The 16,663-nt window shown below is 39.1% G+C and overlaps 2 protein-coding genes across 11 annotated transcripts in view; both read right to left on the bottom strand.

Annotated features, from left to right (window-relative positions):
- TBK1 (TANK binding kinase 1) overlaps positions 1-9,381 on the bottom strand; it is an 80,829-nt gene extending 71,448 nt beyond the window's left edge. The window contains exons 1-3 of one of the 4 annotated variants that reach the window (XM_082351242.1): positions 7,617-9,381; positions 5,060-5,177; positions 1,193-1,333 (exon numbers count right to left, since the gene is read on the bottom strand). In XM_082351242.1, the coding sequence (XP_082207368.1) occupies positions 1,193-1,333; positions 5,060-5,146 (228 nt within the window). In that variant the 5' untranslated portion in view covers positions 5,147-5,177; positions 7,617-9,381. Of the gene's footprint in view, positions 1-1,192; positions 1,334-5,059; positions 5,178-7,235; positions 7,518-7,616 lie in introns of those variants that run through there. The other 3 variants (XM_082351243.1, XM_082351240.1, XM_082351241.1) reach the window with 3 other exon arrangements.
- A 1,700-nt stretch (positions 9,382-11,081) lies between these two features.
- Positions 11,082-16,663, bottom strand: part of XPOT (exportin for tRNA) — a 146,654-nt gene continuing 141,072 nt past the window's right edge. For 6 of the 7 annotated variants that reach the window (XM_082351215.1, XM_082351214.1, XM_082351216.1 and 3 more), the window contains 2 exons: positions 14,121-14,177; positions 11,082-11,696 (listed from right to left, as the gene is read on the bottom strand). In XM_082351215.1, the coding sequence (XP_082207341.1) occupies positions 11,670-11,696; positions 14,121-14,177 (84 nt within the window). In that variant the 3' untranslated portion in view covers positions 11,082-11,669. Of the gene's footprint in view, positions 11,697-11,938; positions 12,024-14,120; positions 14,178-16,663 lie in introns of all 7 variants that reach the window. The other variant, XR_014233485.1, reaches the window with a different exon arrangement.

The following is a 16,663-nucleotide window of genomic DNA, read 5'->3' as shown; positions in this document are numbered from 1 at the left end:
TATAAGTGGACCCACATAGCTCAAACCTGTGCTGTTCGAGGATCAACTGTACAGTGCTTTCCTGAGTTCTGTGAGTCATTCAACATTCTAGCAAATTATCAAATCTGAGGGCAGTCATGGGAAGCCCCGAATGGGTAGCCAGTTGGTCTTAAGGGAAGACAGCCCTGGTGACTCCTGAACCTGCAGCTCGTGTCTGAATGAGCAGTCTGGTGGGGACTTCTCTATCTACCTGCATGGTTTGCCAAACTCCACTGCAGTTCGTATCAGAAGTCTTGAACAGACTTGGCAGTCTGGAGGGCTATGCTCTTAACCTCGAGTGTAGCTAACTCTGGGTGACTAGCCAAACATTCTAACTTATTTAACCATTCTTTATTATAAACAGGGCAGCAATGAACATTTTTGTGCATAAAATTATAATTTACATTTCTGATTACTTCCTAAGAAGTAATCACTAAAAATGAAATCACTGGTATGAGGAGTATAAACTGCCAAACTGTTTTTCAAAAGGTGTGATTTTATTGATTACCCACACTAACAGGATTTATATTTTTCTAATGACATTTTTATTTTCAGTTTCCCACTAAAATCAATTCTGTCTTCTACGACTGGACTTCACATATCACTCTCTGGATTCCAAGGATTTTTATTCTTTATAAAGCCTTCTTTGTATTGTTTGACTTTCTCCTTGATCCTTACATAATTATGTCAATTTAACTTCATTTAGCTTTTGTTTTTAGTAATAATACCGGTAACCATATTCTATATTCTTTTATTTCTTATACTACTTTTTCTGATTCCATGAGACTTCATTTCCATTGTATAGCTATTCAAGAATCTTTGAGAGTAAATATTTGGCGGTATGAGCTCTAATTTTCACCATTAAAAAGCCCACTGTTGGGACTTCCCTGGTGGCGCAGTGGCTAGGACTCCGCGCTCCCAGTGCGGGGGGCCTGGGTTCGATCCCTGGTCGGGGAACTGGATTCTGCATGCCGCAACTAGGAGTTTGCATGCCACAACTAAGGAGCCTGCCTGCAGCAACCAAGACCCGGTGCAACCAAATAAATAAATAAATATTAGGGGGAAAAAAAAAAAAGCCCACTGTTTATAAAACAATTTTTATATTAGATTATTTCTCCCAAATCGTAATAACTACAATAAACATGACACCGTTAATTAAAGCTTGACTACTTACCTCCTCTTCAATAGCAAATAATTTGACAATATTTTTGTGATTGAGTTTTTTTAACACTTCAAATTCTCTCATTTGAACATCCACTGGACGAAGAAAGCTGATGTTATTAAATACTTTGATAGCAAATAAGTCACCAGTTTTCTAAGAAAAAGAGAGAAAGGTTTTATTTATTTATAATATTATAAAGAAGATACAAAAGGTACCATTAGAACTAGATACGGCAATTTATCTTTTTTATAGAACACCCTGAATATTTTTAAGCATTAGGTAATTTGTACTAGGACTCCTGACCTTTTTATTTTAAGCTGAAATAAATCAATCGTTCAGTATTTCTTTCAAATTGAATGCTTTGGAATGTAGAAAAGGCTATTTTTTTTCATATTATAAATAAAGCTTCCTTTATATATACATATTTATATATATATAAAGCTTCCTTTATTTATATATTTCATATTATAAAGCTTCCTTATGATACACATGGCAAAGATACTCATTTACATATCAGAAGAGCTCTAACAGTACCAAATGTGAATGTATATTTTGAATAAGAAATAGAAAGTGAAACTCACAAGGGTTTCTCCAGGGCCTAATAATTTTAAACTAATCAAAGTATGAAATGAAAGATTAAAAATTATATTCCACATATGCAATTTTTAGTAAGAATCTCAAAGTAAGGCAACTAACTTTAAGATTCCCTAGCTGAATAGAATGTGTATGCATGTGTGTGAGGGGGTGGGATTTGAGAATAAGGTTAAAGCAGACCATCCTCATTGGACTGCACCACTGCTGCCTCGGGTAACCTTCTGCAACTTCACCTAGATGCCTAGGGCAGATTGTTGCTTCGCAGATCATTTCTAAAGGATCAAAGACACTTCCTTTCCTCTACCAAAGCTCCGGCAGCACCCCAACTCTCACTCTCTCATGGCATACTGAAGTAGATTAAACACAGAATTACAATGCAGCCATAGTTGGGAGGGAATCCTAGAGGTACAAAATACATGCTAAATTTCAGGTAAACATTACATTGTCATGGTCTTCATTTAATTAACCTTTCTTTGAGGCTCTCTTCCAGACCCTCCCACCTCTTTCCAACCACTCAGGCCAGATTCTCCTACTGAATTTAACCTTACTTTTCCCACAGTCCAAGGTTGAACTTGCCTGGAGTTAGTGGAGAGACCATTCGTTTCTCCTATGAGCTCGGGGTTCAAGTATGCCCTGCCTAAAGATGTTTCATGGGTCTCTGTGTTTTAGGACCTCTGTGCTCTTCCTGCTTTGAAGCCCTCTCTACAGCTTCCCACACAGATTCACCACCTACAGCCATCACCCTCTTCCCCTCACCTCAGAATTTCATAATCTTCTTCTTAAAACCCTTTAGCTGCATCACAGTCTCACTCTTCAAGATCCCTCTTTGGAGACCACCACCTGTGTTATGTGATCACTCCCCCCTCTCTCCCCCGCTCGCCCCACACCAAATACACATATATTCTTTCCAGAGGAGAAGACCATTGACCGTTTTCAGACAGTATGAAAATGGAACAACTTAACTAGAGCTCAATTACACTGTTTTCCCATTTGATCAGCCAGGGTAAGGACACTGCCAAATCTATACCACCCAACAGAGAGATTTTTCTTGAGGACACCTGTCTCAAACTTAATCTGAAATTAGGAGAATCCTAACAGAGGAGCAAGCAGGGAAAAGAACACAATGTTGCAATGTACCCACTGTGACCCAGGCCAGTATTTTCCCACCTTTTGTAGTCTATATCATACCTGTGAGATCACTGGGATATGTGTGGGAATGTCCCATTTTCCCTCTATTCAACTGCACAGTCACCTATCGGTCACTGTCTCTAAGTCAATGCATGATGGATAATATTTAGAGATGCACGTGTACATATATATACAATGTGCAGGTCAACATGTCCTTCCTACAGATCTCTCCCCTTTAACTTCACCTCAGTTATCACACACATATACACCCATCCACACACAGTAGTAGCTCAAGGCAACTTAATGAAAAAGAGACAGATTAAGTAAGTAATATACTTTGAATAACAAATAGTAAACTTAGGGACCGGGTCACTCTGAGCAGTAACATAAAAGGGTTTAGCTAATATAGTTAAAGATGCTTAAACAAACAGTTATTAAGGGCAAGCAGGATTTTGGGGGTATAGTCCTAAACCCTTGAAATTGATGTCACTGAGAACAAACATGGTTTCTCAAAACACATCCCAGGGAAGACTGCTAGGGACTGAATACTAAACTGGGTGTTAGCAATATTTTAAGTCAGTTCTTATGCCTCTCTAATCCTTATTTGAAGCTTTCAAACTACAGTGGATAAAGAACAGTTTCACTTCCTTTGAAGAAGAGCTTCAAGACAGTAGTCTACTCTGTCCTCATTCATTCATTTATTCTTTCAGTCAACAAGCATTTACAGAGTGCCTGCTAAGTGTAGGCACTTACGTGAAGGACACTGGGTATCTACGTAAGGAAAGAGGATCAGAAAATGTGAGATATTTACTAGTGCCAGGCACTTTAAATATGCCTCCCTCAATTCCTATCACTACTGACTACCTGTCACTCCATCAGTTTCTAATTTACGTTCCTTCCAATACCACCTTGCTACTAAACCCAACACTCTTCGTGGGCAGGTACAGCACATTATCTGTAGCTCAAATCACTAGGTCCACCATAGTGTTTGACACATACCAAGTGATTACTAAAGTCTGTTAAGTTAACCGGGGTCACAGGAACACAGACGGTCAGGTGTGTCTCACTGCTAAACCCAAAGGTGCCACCCCACCCATTTTCTCTTCTTGGCACAGTGCACAAAGCAAAAACAGTTTCTAGCACAGGAATATCCAAGGCTGATCACTATGAATCTGACCAAGGACTGGAACCTGTGGACAATTCTAGAATTGGAGGTGAAAAAAAGCTAAAAACTGCACGACACTTCTGATTCACTCTCTAAGAGCCACAGAGGAAACAGCATGCACCTATGAATGTTTACTTCATTGCCACAGACAGAACTGACTGGTGGTCTTGAGGCTACAGAAAAATATAAGGAAACTCCTCCTTCCTAAAATGTTTAGAGCTCCTGTGCTGAATTCACAGTGCTGAAAAACTAGTGAATGATTATTTGCATTATAAAAGGATGTTTTTATTCCATTATTTTTCCAGCTTCCTTCCCAGAATAGAAACTTAAATGATCTTAAATCTCTTCATTTTAAATGACTTTAATTATCTTTCACTTCATCCTCCAATACAGAATCTGACACAAAGTCCTTTTGGTTCTTGAAATGCCTCTGGGATTAGCCCTTTTATTCTATTCTCACTTGCACTAACAAGTTCTGATTAACAGGATATATAGTCTTTTAAACCTGGGCTCCTTGATGATAACCTCACTTTACTCCAATCTACTTTGTAGAATGTTTCACTTGGGGGCATGAAGCCTTAGTACAGCACAGCAGAATCATCTGCGGGTTTCCCTCAAAAATACCCATCTGCTCCTCACCATGCCTCCCTCTTTTACCTCCTACCCCAAATCACTGCTGCACTGAACTCTGTCAGTGAGATCACTCACTACCGTAGGAGGATTAGGTCGAGGAAAAAACCAAACGGCACAACACTAATCTTCCCCAGTTCCTTTTTTCAAACAACCTTCTGTTTTTCTCCATTCCCCAACACATGACCTCTGCCACCACTGTGTAGATATTACTGCCTCTGACACAGCTATATCTTAAGCAACCACAAAAACACATACTCTCTCTAGACAAATTAATCAAAACCACCAAGTCTCACTTTAGTACAAGTGTGCGTCTCAGAAAACTACACATATGGTGCTTTCACAGTATTCTCTGTACCAACCTTATGTCTTCCACGAAAGACATTTGCAGTAGCTCCTTGGCCTAAAATATCAGATAAAAGCCACAGATGATTAGAAGTGCTCTGCATCTCGGTGTGGTCAGGTGATCCTCTTGTTATACTAAGAGAAAAGAAAAAAAAATTGCATGTTTGTTTTAAGAGAATAATACACTTAAGAAACAAATGTTAGCTATTTTTACTCTCAAGAAAGATCACCTATTATTTATTACTAAATCAAAGTGCATAAACAGTCCAAAAAAATCTAACTTTCCAGCAATATTAAAGACTAAAATGCTGCATGGGCTCTGAAAAAACATTAACCAATAACATCTTATATATTCAATTTAATTCACTTATTCACAGGGTTGAAAAAACATCAACTTGCCTTCTAATTTTGTCTCTGTCAATGAGAGTGATATTGGCCATTTACCTCCTTAAAATGTTTTGAAAGATTAATCAATGATAAATCGTATTTTAAAGTGTTTTAAAATAAAGTAATAAGGTAAAATACAACAGAAATATAGAAAAAAATTACTTTGTTTCCTTCGAGGGCAGGGCAACACTAATGAAAACAACTGTTGCCACTGCATAACACTTCTATAACTTAAAATTTCACCTACACAAAGCCTGACAATCAGGATGCAAAGGTGACCTTTCAGCAATAAATTTTGAAATTAACTTAAAGATAGTTTCTTCGACCTCCAAGTATATAACTATACACATACCGAGTGTGTATTAGCAAGTCTTAAAAAATAAGCAAGGGGAGGCTAAGCATGTATGGGGGCAGGAGGTATGTGGAAAACCTCTTCACCCTCTGCTCAATTTTGCTGTGAACTTAAAACTGCTCTAAAAAATAAAGTCTATTAAAAAAAAAAAAAAGGACCACCCTTAGCCTTGTCCTTCAATATTGAAAAGCTGTATAAGTATATTGTAAATGTTTGAGCTCCATGTTGGAATAAAAATGAGGTATGCTAAATAGCATAAACACTTGTCCCGCCATGCCACCTTAAACCTGATATAATGTCAGGTTGAATCAAATCAGATCTTGCTCTCCCTTCACAGTAAGTTAGAATGGACTAGGTATTCAGTGATGAATTAATGACTGCCAATATTCCAAGTAGGGTTAAGTACACAAAGAATGGCCAGGGGTCCAAATTTCACCAATCTTTGATATACTCAGAGAGATGTATATAATTTTACCACCCATCTAATTCAGATAAGGGAATTTTACATACAGCAACTTATTGGAAATAAGCAATAAAAATACGATTCCTTTTTCAAAATATGAAATACACATTTGTCAGCTACTGAGATAATAATAAACTTCTCAAATATCTTTTCAATAATATTTTCAAATATTTCTCAATATGAAAAGCTTTGCTCATTAATGTAACTGTTGCTTGAGATAACTACAATTGGCAAATTATATCATTAAGTATCTATACCTAGTGGGTAATATAAAACACATTTATCAGCTAAGATATCCGCTCTCTATATGCAGAAAATTAAACTATGGTGTCACAATGATCTTGGAAATGTCTTTTGAAATTATCTTCCAATAACCCCACAATAACCGCATACTAAAACATGACTCAGCACACCCAGAAGGTACTTGCTATATAAATCGTTCCAAAATTTGGACACAATATAGGCAGGCACTCAACAAGTATGAGACTGGTGATCCTGCCTTAAGTCTACTTCCTTATGCTGTCCAAAATGAAAGTTACCATCTGTCCATACATGAAAACAGGCTTGGTGACGCTGCATATGGACAAAGTTCCAGGATTTCCAAACTCTACCACTAAGTGAATCATTTATTAAACAGATATTATATTCAGCGTTCTTCAGTGAAAAAAGTCGGTCTTTGGTTATGCATTTGACAATTACTGGGTAGAATTTGTTTTGAGGCCACCTACTAAAAATACCTGGGAAACGGATTGGAAATTACACCCGTAAGCCATGTCCCAAAGGAAAGGTTTGGGTATTTGCATTATAGGTGTGTACATTAAAAACGTCTTCGGCTTCTGGCTTCCGGCGATTCAACCCCCGCTTCACTAAAATACGTCTCTTTTTAATCGTCTGAAAAAAATCAAACGATTTAAACACTGCCAATAGCGTCCACGCTCGGAAAGAGGAGTAGAAAGCGGCCAGCCTAACTCCAAGGGAAAGGGGCATCCGCCTGTCCGGGCGGCCAGGGCCCAACGCCGGTAACAGACACATCCTCTTTCTCGGTTGCCCAGCGCCACCAGATCAGGGAGGGTCCGGGTCAGACGGCCGGCCGTAGGACGAGGAGTCCAGACGCAGGGGACGGGCCCGCGCGACCATTCCGGCCGGCTTCTCACGCCCCGCACACCCGGGAGGCGGTGTCCGCCCAGCCAGAGTCGGGGAGGGCTCGGCCTGGGGTCCCGCTGGGCTCCTCCGGTCGCCCGCCCCGCCCCCGCCCTGACTCAGCATGCCAGTTTCCCACTGGGGGCGGGAGCGCTCCGTGCGGGCCGTGCCCGGCTCGGCAGCCCGTGCCCCGCGCGCCTTCGGCCTCTCCGCCCGCGCCCGCCCCGCTTACCTCGCCCGGTCTCCGCCGCGCCACCGCCAGCGGGCTCCCGCGGCCTCCTTGTGCCTCAGACCACTTCCGGCTTCGCGAGCACTGGCCGGGGGTCACGTGACCGACGGCCGCCGTGCGGGTGGGGGTGCGCGTGCGCGTGCGCACTTCCGGCGCACCGAACTGGGCCTCGGCCTCTGCTGCCGACGCTCCTCCCTCGCCCGGCTCTCCGAGGCCTCTGTGGCGAAGGGCCGAGAGGCTGTGGGGGCGTCTAGACCCCGTCCACACCCTCTGCCTGTCCCCCCCTTACTCTGAGGGTGAAGCCGGAGAGCCCTGCGCAGTGAGCGCAAGGATTCAGATTCCAACTGCGAATCCCGCCCCGTCCCCGACAGCCAAAGGCGGAGTGAGGTGATAGTGGGACAGACAGTGGACGGGTGATTACAAACATGCAAATAATCACGGGTGTGCAGAATGCTGGACACCTGAGGGGCCATCGCTGGAGGATATCATACTCTGCAGGGATAGATTCGTATGTATCTTAAAGACCACACTGGCTGCAGGGGAGGCAGATTATCGGCTGCGAGCAATTCGGACGTGAGATTCTTAATGTAAATAAGCTCATTTAATTCTCTCTTTTTAGACGGTATTTTGGAAAATGGCAATACTGGAGAATCTAGGGACTAAAATCAGGTCCCCGGCAGTATTCGTGCCGCTAGGATCTCAAGCAGCTATTCCCGAGTGATCCTTTTTGCCCACTGACAGAACTGCAGTCTTTCTCAGCGTAATGAGAGGCAGAGAGGCCGAAGAGACCTCTGCAGATAAGGGCTAAATTTCTGAGGGAGGGAGGCGGAAAGAGGGAGTTCTTCCCAGATGAGAACTATAGGAGCCGGCAGTGAAATAGGAACCTATGGCAGAGTGGTTAAGAGCAGAGGCTTTTGAATGGAATAGACCTAGGATTGCAGTCCCAGCTCTCCCTGCCAAATATTGACTTTAAGCCATTTTTTTTAAAACCTCTGTAAGCCTGTTTAATCACATATCATATATACAATGGAGATAAGAAAAGCCCACTGTAATGCTTGTTACAAAGGAATTTATTAAACTTTTAAACAATGTTTAAGTGATGGAATCATTCTACTGTAACAACAATCTATTCACTGCTTACCTTCCCACCAATTTTATTTGTCCCCTATCTAATGCCAAGAAGAGAACCTGTCCAAGTTCCTTATAACTCACATCTCAAAGGTGAATGGGAGAAAATGTGATTAGCTGAAGGCCTTGATTCACATGTTTACCACATGAGTGAAGAACACTGAAATACATTTTCTTAAAGATCAAGCCGTTTGTGAACCAATTAATATTAGTATTTAAGATTTAAATAAACTGTTAGGCACAGAACTATACCAGGCCTCATAAAACTCTTGTAGTTCCATAGTTACGTCATACAAATCCTTCAGTCTTACTGCCTCAATGAGGCTGCTAACAGATGAGATTCACCCTTGAGACAATTATTTGGGTGTTTGCTTTTGGAGACTAAGAACAATACAGAAAAGGTAATTCACGGTGGAACAGAGTTTCCTAATTGCTATGGTACTCCCTAAGTAAAGTGCTCTAGGCAACTTCAGGGAAGGAAGGTGGGAATTATTACACATGATTAGATAACATGAAGTTTTTTTTTTGTTGTTGTTGTTGTTTTTAAAGTATTTGTTTATTTATGCCTGTGTTGGGTCTTCGTTTCTGTGCGAGGGCTTTCTCTAGTTGTGGCAAGCGGGGGCCACTCTTCATCGGGGTGCGCAGGCCTCTTTTGTTGGGGAGCACAGGCTCCAGACACGCAGGCTCAGTAGTTGTGGCTCACGGGCCCAGCTGCTCCGCGGCACGTGGGATCTTCCCAGACCAGGGCTCGAACCCATGTCCCCTGCATTGGCAGGCAGATTCTCAACCACTGCGCCACCAGGGAAGCCCGACATGAAGTTTTAATTTCTGTTACAGACTCTTAATTCCCACGTTTTGATTTCTCTTAGCTCTGAAAACTTGTTAATCTTCTGAAGGGCTTTAAAGAGCCAGGGGAAAAGGTGTTGCCTTTACATATACGGAATAAACAGTACAATAACAATAGCTATTATCAAGCCTTCATTTGCAGATGCTGTAGTAAGCTCTTTTCATGTTTAACTTACTGAATTCTTAGTTATGAGGTAGTTATCATTATTTCCCCCATTTTACAGATGGGGAAACTGGGGCAGGGAGAAGTTATTTAACCTGCTCAAGGTTCTAAAACCAATTACTGGCAGCACTGCTATTTGAACCTACTTAATCTGGATCCTGAGCCTGTCTAAGCTCTTAACTACTATGCTATGCAATTCAGTATACTTTGGACAATTAGTTCAAAGATCACTGCAATAGATGCAATGATCTCTCCCACTGTAAAAGAAACAATTAGCTCTCACTCATCTATTTTTAAAACCATTTTTATTTAAGTACAGTCATTCCTCAGTATCCACAGGGGACTGGTTCCAGGACCCCCACAGATACCAAAATCCTTGGATGCTCGTTTCTTATGTAAAATAGCATAGTATTTGCATGTAATCCACGCACATCCTCCCATATACTTTAAATTATCTCTAGAATACTTATAATACCTAACACAACGTAAATGCTATGTAAATGGTTCCCAAGTGCAACAAATTCAAGTTTTGCTTTTTGGAGCTTTCTGGAAGTTTTTTTTCCCAAGTATTTTTGATCTAAGGTTGGTTGAAACTATGGATGTGGAACCTGCGCCTACAGAGGGCTGACTGTATAATATACAGTCCACTGATCTATTTTTACAATTAACTGTCAACTTAGTTTAGTACCTTTATTCTATGATGTAAGGAAAATATTTATAATCTCTTCTGGAATTAACACCAGGAAAAGATTTATGTGCACAATTTAGAATACAATTTTAGGGAATTTAGAAGACCACTGAAGCCCATCCATGAAACCTCTAGGGACCACATGGGCCAAAGGTTAAAAAAACCCCTCAACCACCCTAAAACCTTACTTGGGCTTTTAAAATTTAAACTTAAATGATGACTATAGTAACTGCACTGCTCATTTTGTCCATCGTTTCTTAATTTTCCAATACGACTCCTGATATTATTTGTCTTCTTGGTTTCTTGCATAGTCATGAATGCAAATGGGGGAAGGCAGGGGAACTAAACGGGCAGCTACTACTTACAAGCATCATAAACGCATAGGTACATTGTGCCCTAAGTAAATCTAGTAAGACGGAAAATATTAGATTTTTAATTCTATCGACACACTGACAGGCTTTTTCTAGTTCATTTAAAACGAAGATTCTAAATTATTTAATAGAACTAAGTCACATGTAATCTTTTAGGAGCATAATTAAATAAATCATCCATACACTTATATGTGCAATCCTTTAAATGGGAAATCAGGGAGAGATGAGAAAATAAGACTCCAGTATTTATAATAATTCCAAAAAAGACTCAGTAGATTTCACTACGTAAAATTTATTTCCTTTTCTTTTTTTTATAAAAAATGTATAACACCAGCACCTACTCTTCAATCAGTTAATTTATGAAACCATTCTCTTTTGTAGAATACACATTGGCATTGAAACAGTTTAAAGAAATGTAATGGCTATCTACAAAAAATTAGTTTTGATTTGTTGTATTTCCCCCATACTTCATGAGTCTGCACACATAAGAGAAAATTAAAATTTTCAAACATTTTATATTCAGCAATTAAAAAAAAGTACACTGTTTTCCTGCTATGGTCTTTATAAAGGACTTAAATTTTCAAGTTAAAAAAAAGGTACTAGGATAACTCTGCTGTATCCTATAACAGCATTTTTATATAGAACGATTTGAATTGGCATGCAAGCAACTTCTCTAGTTGTCACATACCAGTAATTTAGGGAAAATTACACCCATTTTACAGAAAAATCCCAATGCATATACTGCAATAAGCTCAAAGCAGTGTTAAAAAGACCAGTGTGAATGGTACACAAAAACTGTTTCTTTATAGATTATTAATTGGAATTCCTGATCATGAAGTAGGCACAGGGAGATCCAGTCCTTAGGGCTTTGCTCTCTGGAAAAACACCTGTAAATAAAGTATTTGTACAATTAGTACTGATGTCAGAAGATTATCACCTTTACCTGAAGAATGGCTCCAGGTTACTGGGTGCTAGTCACTCTTTTGTAAAATACAATAGATTATGTAAAACATTTCATATACTCCGTAAACCCACACATAATACAAGTCAAGAACTTTCTCTTCTGGACAACTTGATAAGGTCTAGAGATAACTTATGTTGCCATTTACTAGTGAAAATATGGTATTACCTCCAATGCTGTGAGATTCAAGCAGTCAGAGGAAAACATGCTCTTGACACCTTTTTGCTGATTGGCACTACTGTCAAAGCTAATGCTAGGAAATTAAATTTTGAGGAAGAAACAAACAAGTCAAAGCTAAAGACAGCAGTTGTTATCTCTTAACTATTTATTTATTTGATTATGAAAAAATACTTCCAATTCAACATTTGAGACTATGAACGAGTAGGCTAGAGGTTGTGCTAGGCACTGGCTCAGTATTACTGCCTTCCATAGTTGGGTACATGTTAAGTGAGTACTCTAACGAATAAATGGTAGGCAGTAAGCTCATTATGGATAAGGACCACATTCGTCATTATATCCCTAACACCTAGTAGATCAGACATTCACTTAACAATTACTAACTGTCTATTGACTAAGTGGAGAGAAAAGAATCATCAATATATGAGCAAAAAATAGCCCTACAAAGAGGCCATGCTTGAGATAAGCCTAGAAGAATGGGTAGAATTCATAAAGGAGAAGCATGCTAATAAGGCAGAATTCTTGAAGAACAGCAAGAATAGTAAAGACTGTTCCTGCAAGAGAAACCGGAAAGGTAGTCTGAGATCAGAATCTGAAAAAAAACACCTAAATGCCAAACTAAGAAATACGTACTTTTAGTCAATAAGTTATGAAGATTATGAGGAAGAGGGAGGAATTTCAGAGGACTGTTCAATGTTTTCAAACAGATCAGCTTGGATAGAACAATGGAAGGGAAATCAGAGTGAGATAAGAAGCCTACACCAGAGTGGCAGCAGTAGAGACAGAAAGGAAGTTAGAGAGCAAGGAGGAAACAATCAGCAACATCTAAGGATCAATCAGATAGGAACAGAGTAGGCACAAAAGAAGGAAGTTCATTTTTTCCAACTAGAAGAATAACGCTATCACTGAAGAGAAGCTGGGCTGGGGAGGGAGACTTTATAAATGCTGTTTGGATGAATATGTTTGGGGCACAAACCTGCTACAATGTACCCAGATCTGCTATAACAGATATCTCTAATAGAGAGTTACAATTTTTTTAGTCCTTTAATCCAGTGTGATTGATCTGTTACTTAACAGAGGTTACCTCCACAGGCACTTTGCTTTTATGGGGAAATGGGAGAGGGGAGGGTTCTCAATGACAGAGAGTAACTCTATCTTCTCACAAACTCTTTTGTCAGTTTGCACTGACAAACTACTACTAGGGGAAAAACTTGCAAGGGAAGATGTTAGCACCAAAGTCAAAGGATAACACATTTATTTATCAGCAAAGCCCCTTGACTTGAATGCCTTGGGCAAAAGAACGAGGGAGCCATTAAGTTACCTGCCACTAAGAAATTTAACACAGTGCTTTACCCTCAAATTTGCTGAATGAAGATAATAAGTAAAAATAAAGAATAGTTCCTCATCCTGTCACACGGTAACTTTATTTCCAGACCATGAGCTCCTTGAGGGCAAGGAACGTCACTCATATTGGTATTTGCAGCAGTTAGCATAGTATGTGTTACATAAAAAGCAGTCGTGGAGTACTGAATGACTGACTACCCGGGTGAAAGCAAAATACCTGTTTCATGGATTTAACTGTAAAAATGAATACCAAATACGTATTTGGTACTTCTTGCCAACTTGGAGGTTGACGGGTTGGTTTGTTTTAATTTGGTGATTTTATGAAGGTAAAAAGAGCCTTAATGGCCAAATCTGAGGATTCTACTTTTTGTCCATTTTGCAATTCAAAAGTTTCAAGATAGGATAAAACCAAGTAACTCATACTTGTTTCTTTATTTTTAGCTCCTTCCTTTCAACTCAATATGGGCAGTTGTTCATAAACATTACTTGTTCTCCCAATCCTCTAGTTCCTATTTAATTACCACAAAACTTAAAGGAAACTTACATTTTCATACCAACATGCTCAGGCACATACGCATTCAGTTTGCTTATCTAACTTTCTATAATCTTTTGTAGGAGCTCAGTTGAAAGGGGCTTCACAGAAAACTCTGCAGTGTAACATCTACTAACCATGGATTCTTAGAAGCAGGTTTTAGAGCAAAGAGATCCCCAAATATGTAACTGTTGGTCAAACTACAGTATGACACAGTATCCTGTAATATGTATTCTCTCTTGGCTCTGAAACATCACCTAATTGTATGAAGATATATAAGTTTTTCCAAATACCTACCTTTAAGTAGTTTTTAAAAACTTTAGCATCAGGCTGCTGAAGTGCTTGGCAAAACTCCTGGGGGGCCAGGAGGGGAGGAGAGAGAAAAGAATGAGTCTATTTGTATTAAATTCATCATAATTCAAAACCACAGTGTTCTTTTTAAATTATGATTAAAAAAATAAAATCGACCATCTTAACCATTTTTATGTGTATAGTACAGCAGTGTTAACTATAGGCAACTGTCATGCAACAGATCTCTAGAATTTTTTCATCTTGCAAAACTGAAACTCTATACCCATTGAACAACTCCCCCTTTTCCCCTTTTTCCAGCCCCCATCCCCTGGCCACCACCATTCTGCTTTCTGTTTCTAAGAGTTTGACCACTTTAGATACTTCATTGTAGGTGGAATCATGCAGCATCTCTTTTTGTGACTGGCTTATTTCATTTAGCATAACATCCTCAAGGTTCATCCATGTTGTAGCATATGACAGAATTTCCTTTTTTTTTTTTTTTAAAAGGCTGAATCATATTCCATTGTATGTATATACCACATTTTACTCATCCATTCACCCATCAGTGAGCATTTAGGCTGCTTCAGATCTCTAGGATTCATATTATAATTTAACAATTAATTAACCTGAACAGTTCCTTACCAAAAAGTAAGGTTATATGACATTTTCAAACGTAATACTTGTCAGGCTGCTTTCACTTTTGAGAACATGGCCTCCTGGGCAAGATTGACTCAGAAGGGTGAGTGGGACAAAACCACATGGCTATGGCTGTTTTCATCTAGTAAGAGGGTAACTGAGCAGAGCCAGACTAACAGAAAAAGAGAAAATTCTCTTCAACAGAATTGTGCAGGGACTTCCCTGGTGGTCCAGTGGCTAAGACTCCCTGCTCCTAATGCAGGGGGGCCTGGGTTCGATCCCTGGTCAGGGAACTAGATTCCACATGCTGCAACTAAGAGTCTGCATGCCGCAACCAAAGATCCCGCAGGTGGCAGCTAAAAGATCCTGCATGCCACAACTAAGACCTGGCACTGCCAAATAAATAAATAAATAAATAAATAATTAGGATTGTGCAAAAAGTGCTGTCAGAAGGCATATGAAAAAGGGAAAACTGGTAATCATTATCTTTTATAAGCAAATTATTAGATAGAAATATAATACACAGAAAGACAAATATCTTATGATATTGCTTATATGTGGAGTCTAAAAAGAGGGTACAAATGAACTTATTTACAAAACAGAAACAGACTCTAAAAACAAACTTATGGTTACCAAAGGGGAAATGTGTGTGTGTGTGTGGGAGGGATAAATTGGGAGATTGGGACTGACATATACACACTACTATATATAAAATAGATAACTCATGAGAACCTACTGTATAGCACAGGGAACTACTCAATACTTTTTAATAGCCTATATGGGAAAAGAATCTAAAAAAGAGTGGATATACGTCTATGTATAACTGATTCACTTTGTTGTACATCTGAAACTAAACACAACACTGTAGTCAACTAAACTCCAATAAAAATAAAAAAAGAAATAAAAAAGAAAAAATAATTTTGCTTCATTTAGCAATCTGGGAAACTACTGATATTATTCAAAATTGAACGGTATATTTCTATTTTTGAGGTGCACTAAGATCATACGAGTAATTAATAATGTATTGTTTTCATAAAATACTAATTTACTTGTGTAACAAATGATAACTGAGAAAATTAATATCAAGTTAAAGATATGTCATAAAATAAGAGATCATAAATTCACTAAAAATGAGTTTTATGATTACTCTTATGTGAGATCTGTTTCTACCTCATTAGAATTACATGCTATTGGACAACAGGTCTGGATAACTATGCATCCAGAAAACAATCAAATGCCATCATATAAATCACTCTGAAAGAGTGCAAAAATGCAAGATAGCTTTCCAGGCACTTACCTCAAAATACGGTTTCAGATTCACAAATTAAGCACTGGTGAGCTTGGCCTGTGTGAAATGAACTACCTGGCACAAACTTTCAGAGCAGAGGTTCGTGTGCCACAGCCCCCTCTGGCAGTCTGGGGGAGCCTGCTGGACTTCTTGCAGAATGTTTTAAAAAACACACTTGTGACACATGGGGTTACAAAGGAAGCTAATTACAATGAATTATGGTTATCAAATGTATTTGTGACATGTGGTAGAAGAATAAGACTTACTGATTTAGATAACAAGGTCTAGTGGCATATTCTAATAACTCATAATTTCAAAAAGTTGATGAATATAAATAATATTTTGAGATCTGTGGAACAACTAATGCGATATAAAAATACCTGTGATTTCTATGGGTGACAACATCACAGGCAATGCAAATACTACTGTGATTTGTCCCCTACACAATGGTAGGAAATTAAATTTCTGTTAAAGGTAGTGAAAATAAAAACACAGTTTTTTCCCATTCAATTTCATAGGTCCCCTGACATTTGGACTTTCGCTATCCTATACATAGTAAATCAAGGTAGATGTAGTTTGGCTTCCTTGAATCAAAATTTAGATTGAATTACATAGCTCTATTTCT

The sequence above is a fragment of the Balaenoptera borealis genome (genome assembly GCF_965194805.1).
Source record: "Balaenoptera borealis genome assembly, chromosome: 13".
Lineage (NCBI taxonomy): Eukaryota > Metazoa > Chordata > Mammalia > Artiodactyla > Balaenopteridae > Balaenoptera > Balaenoptera borealis.
Note: the sequence above shows the minus strand (reverse complement) of the source record. Positions and strands in the feature narration are given on the sequence as shown.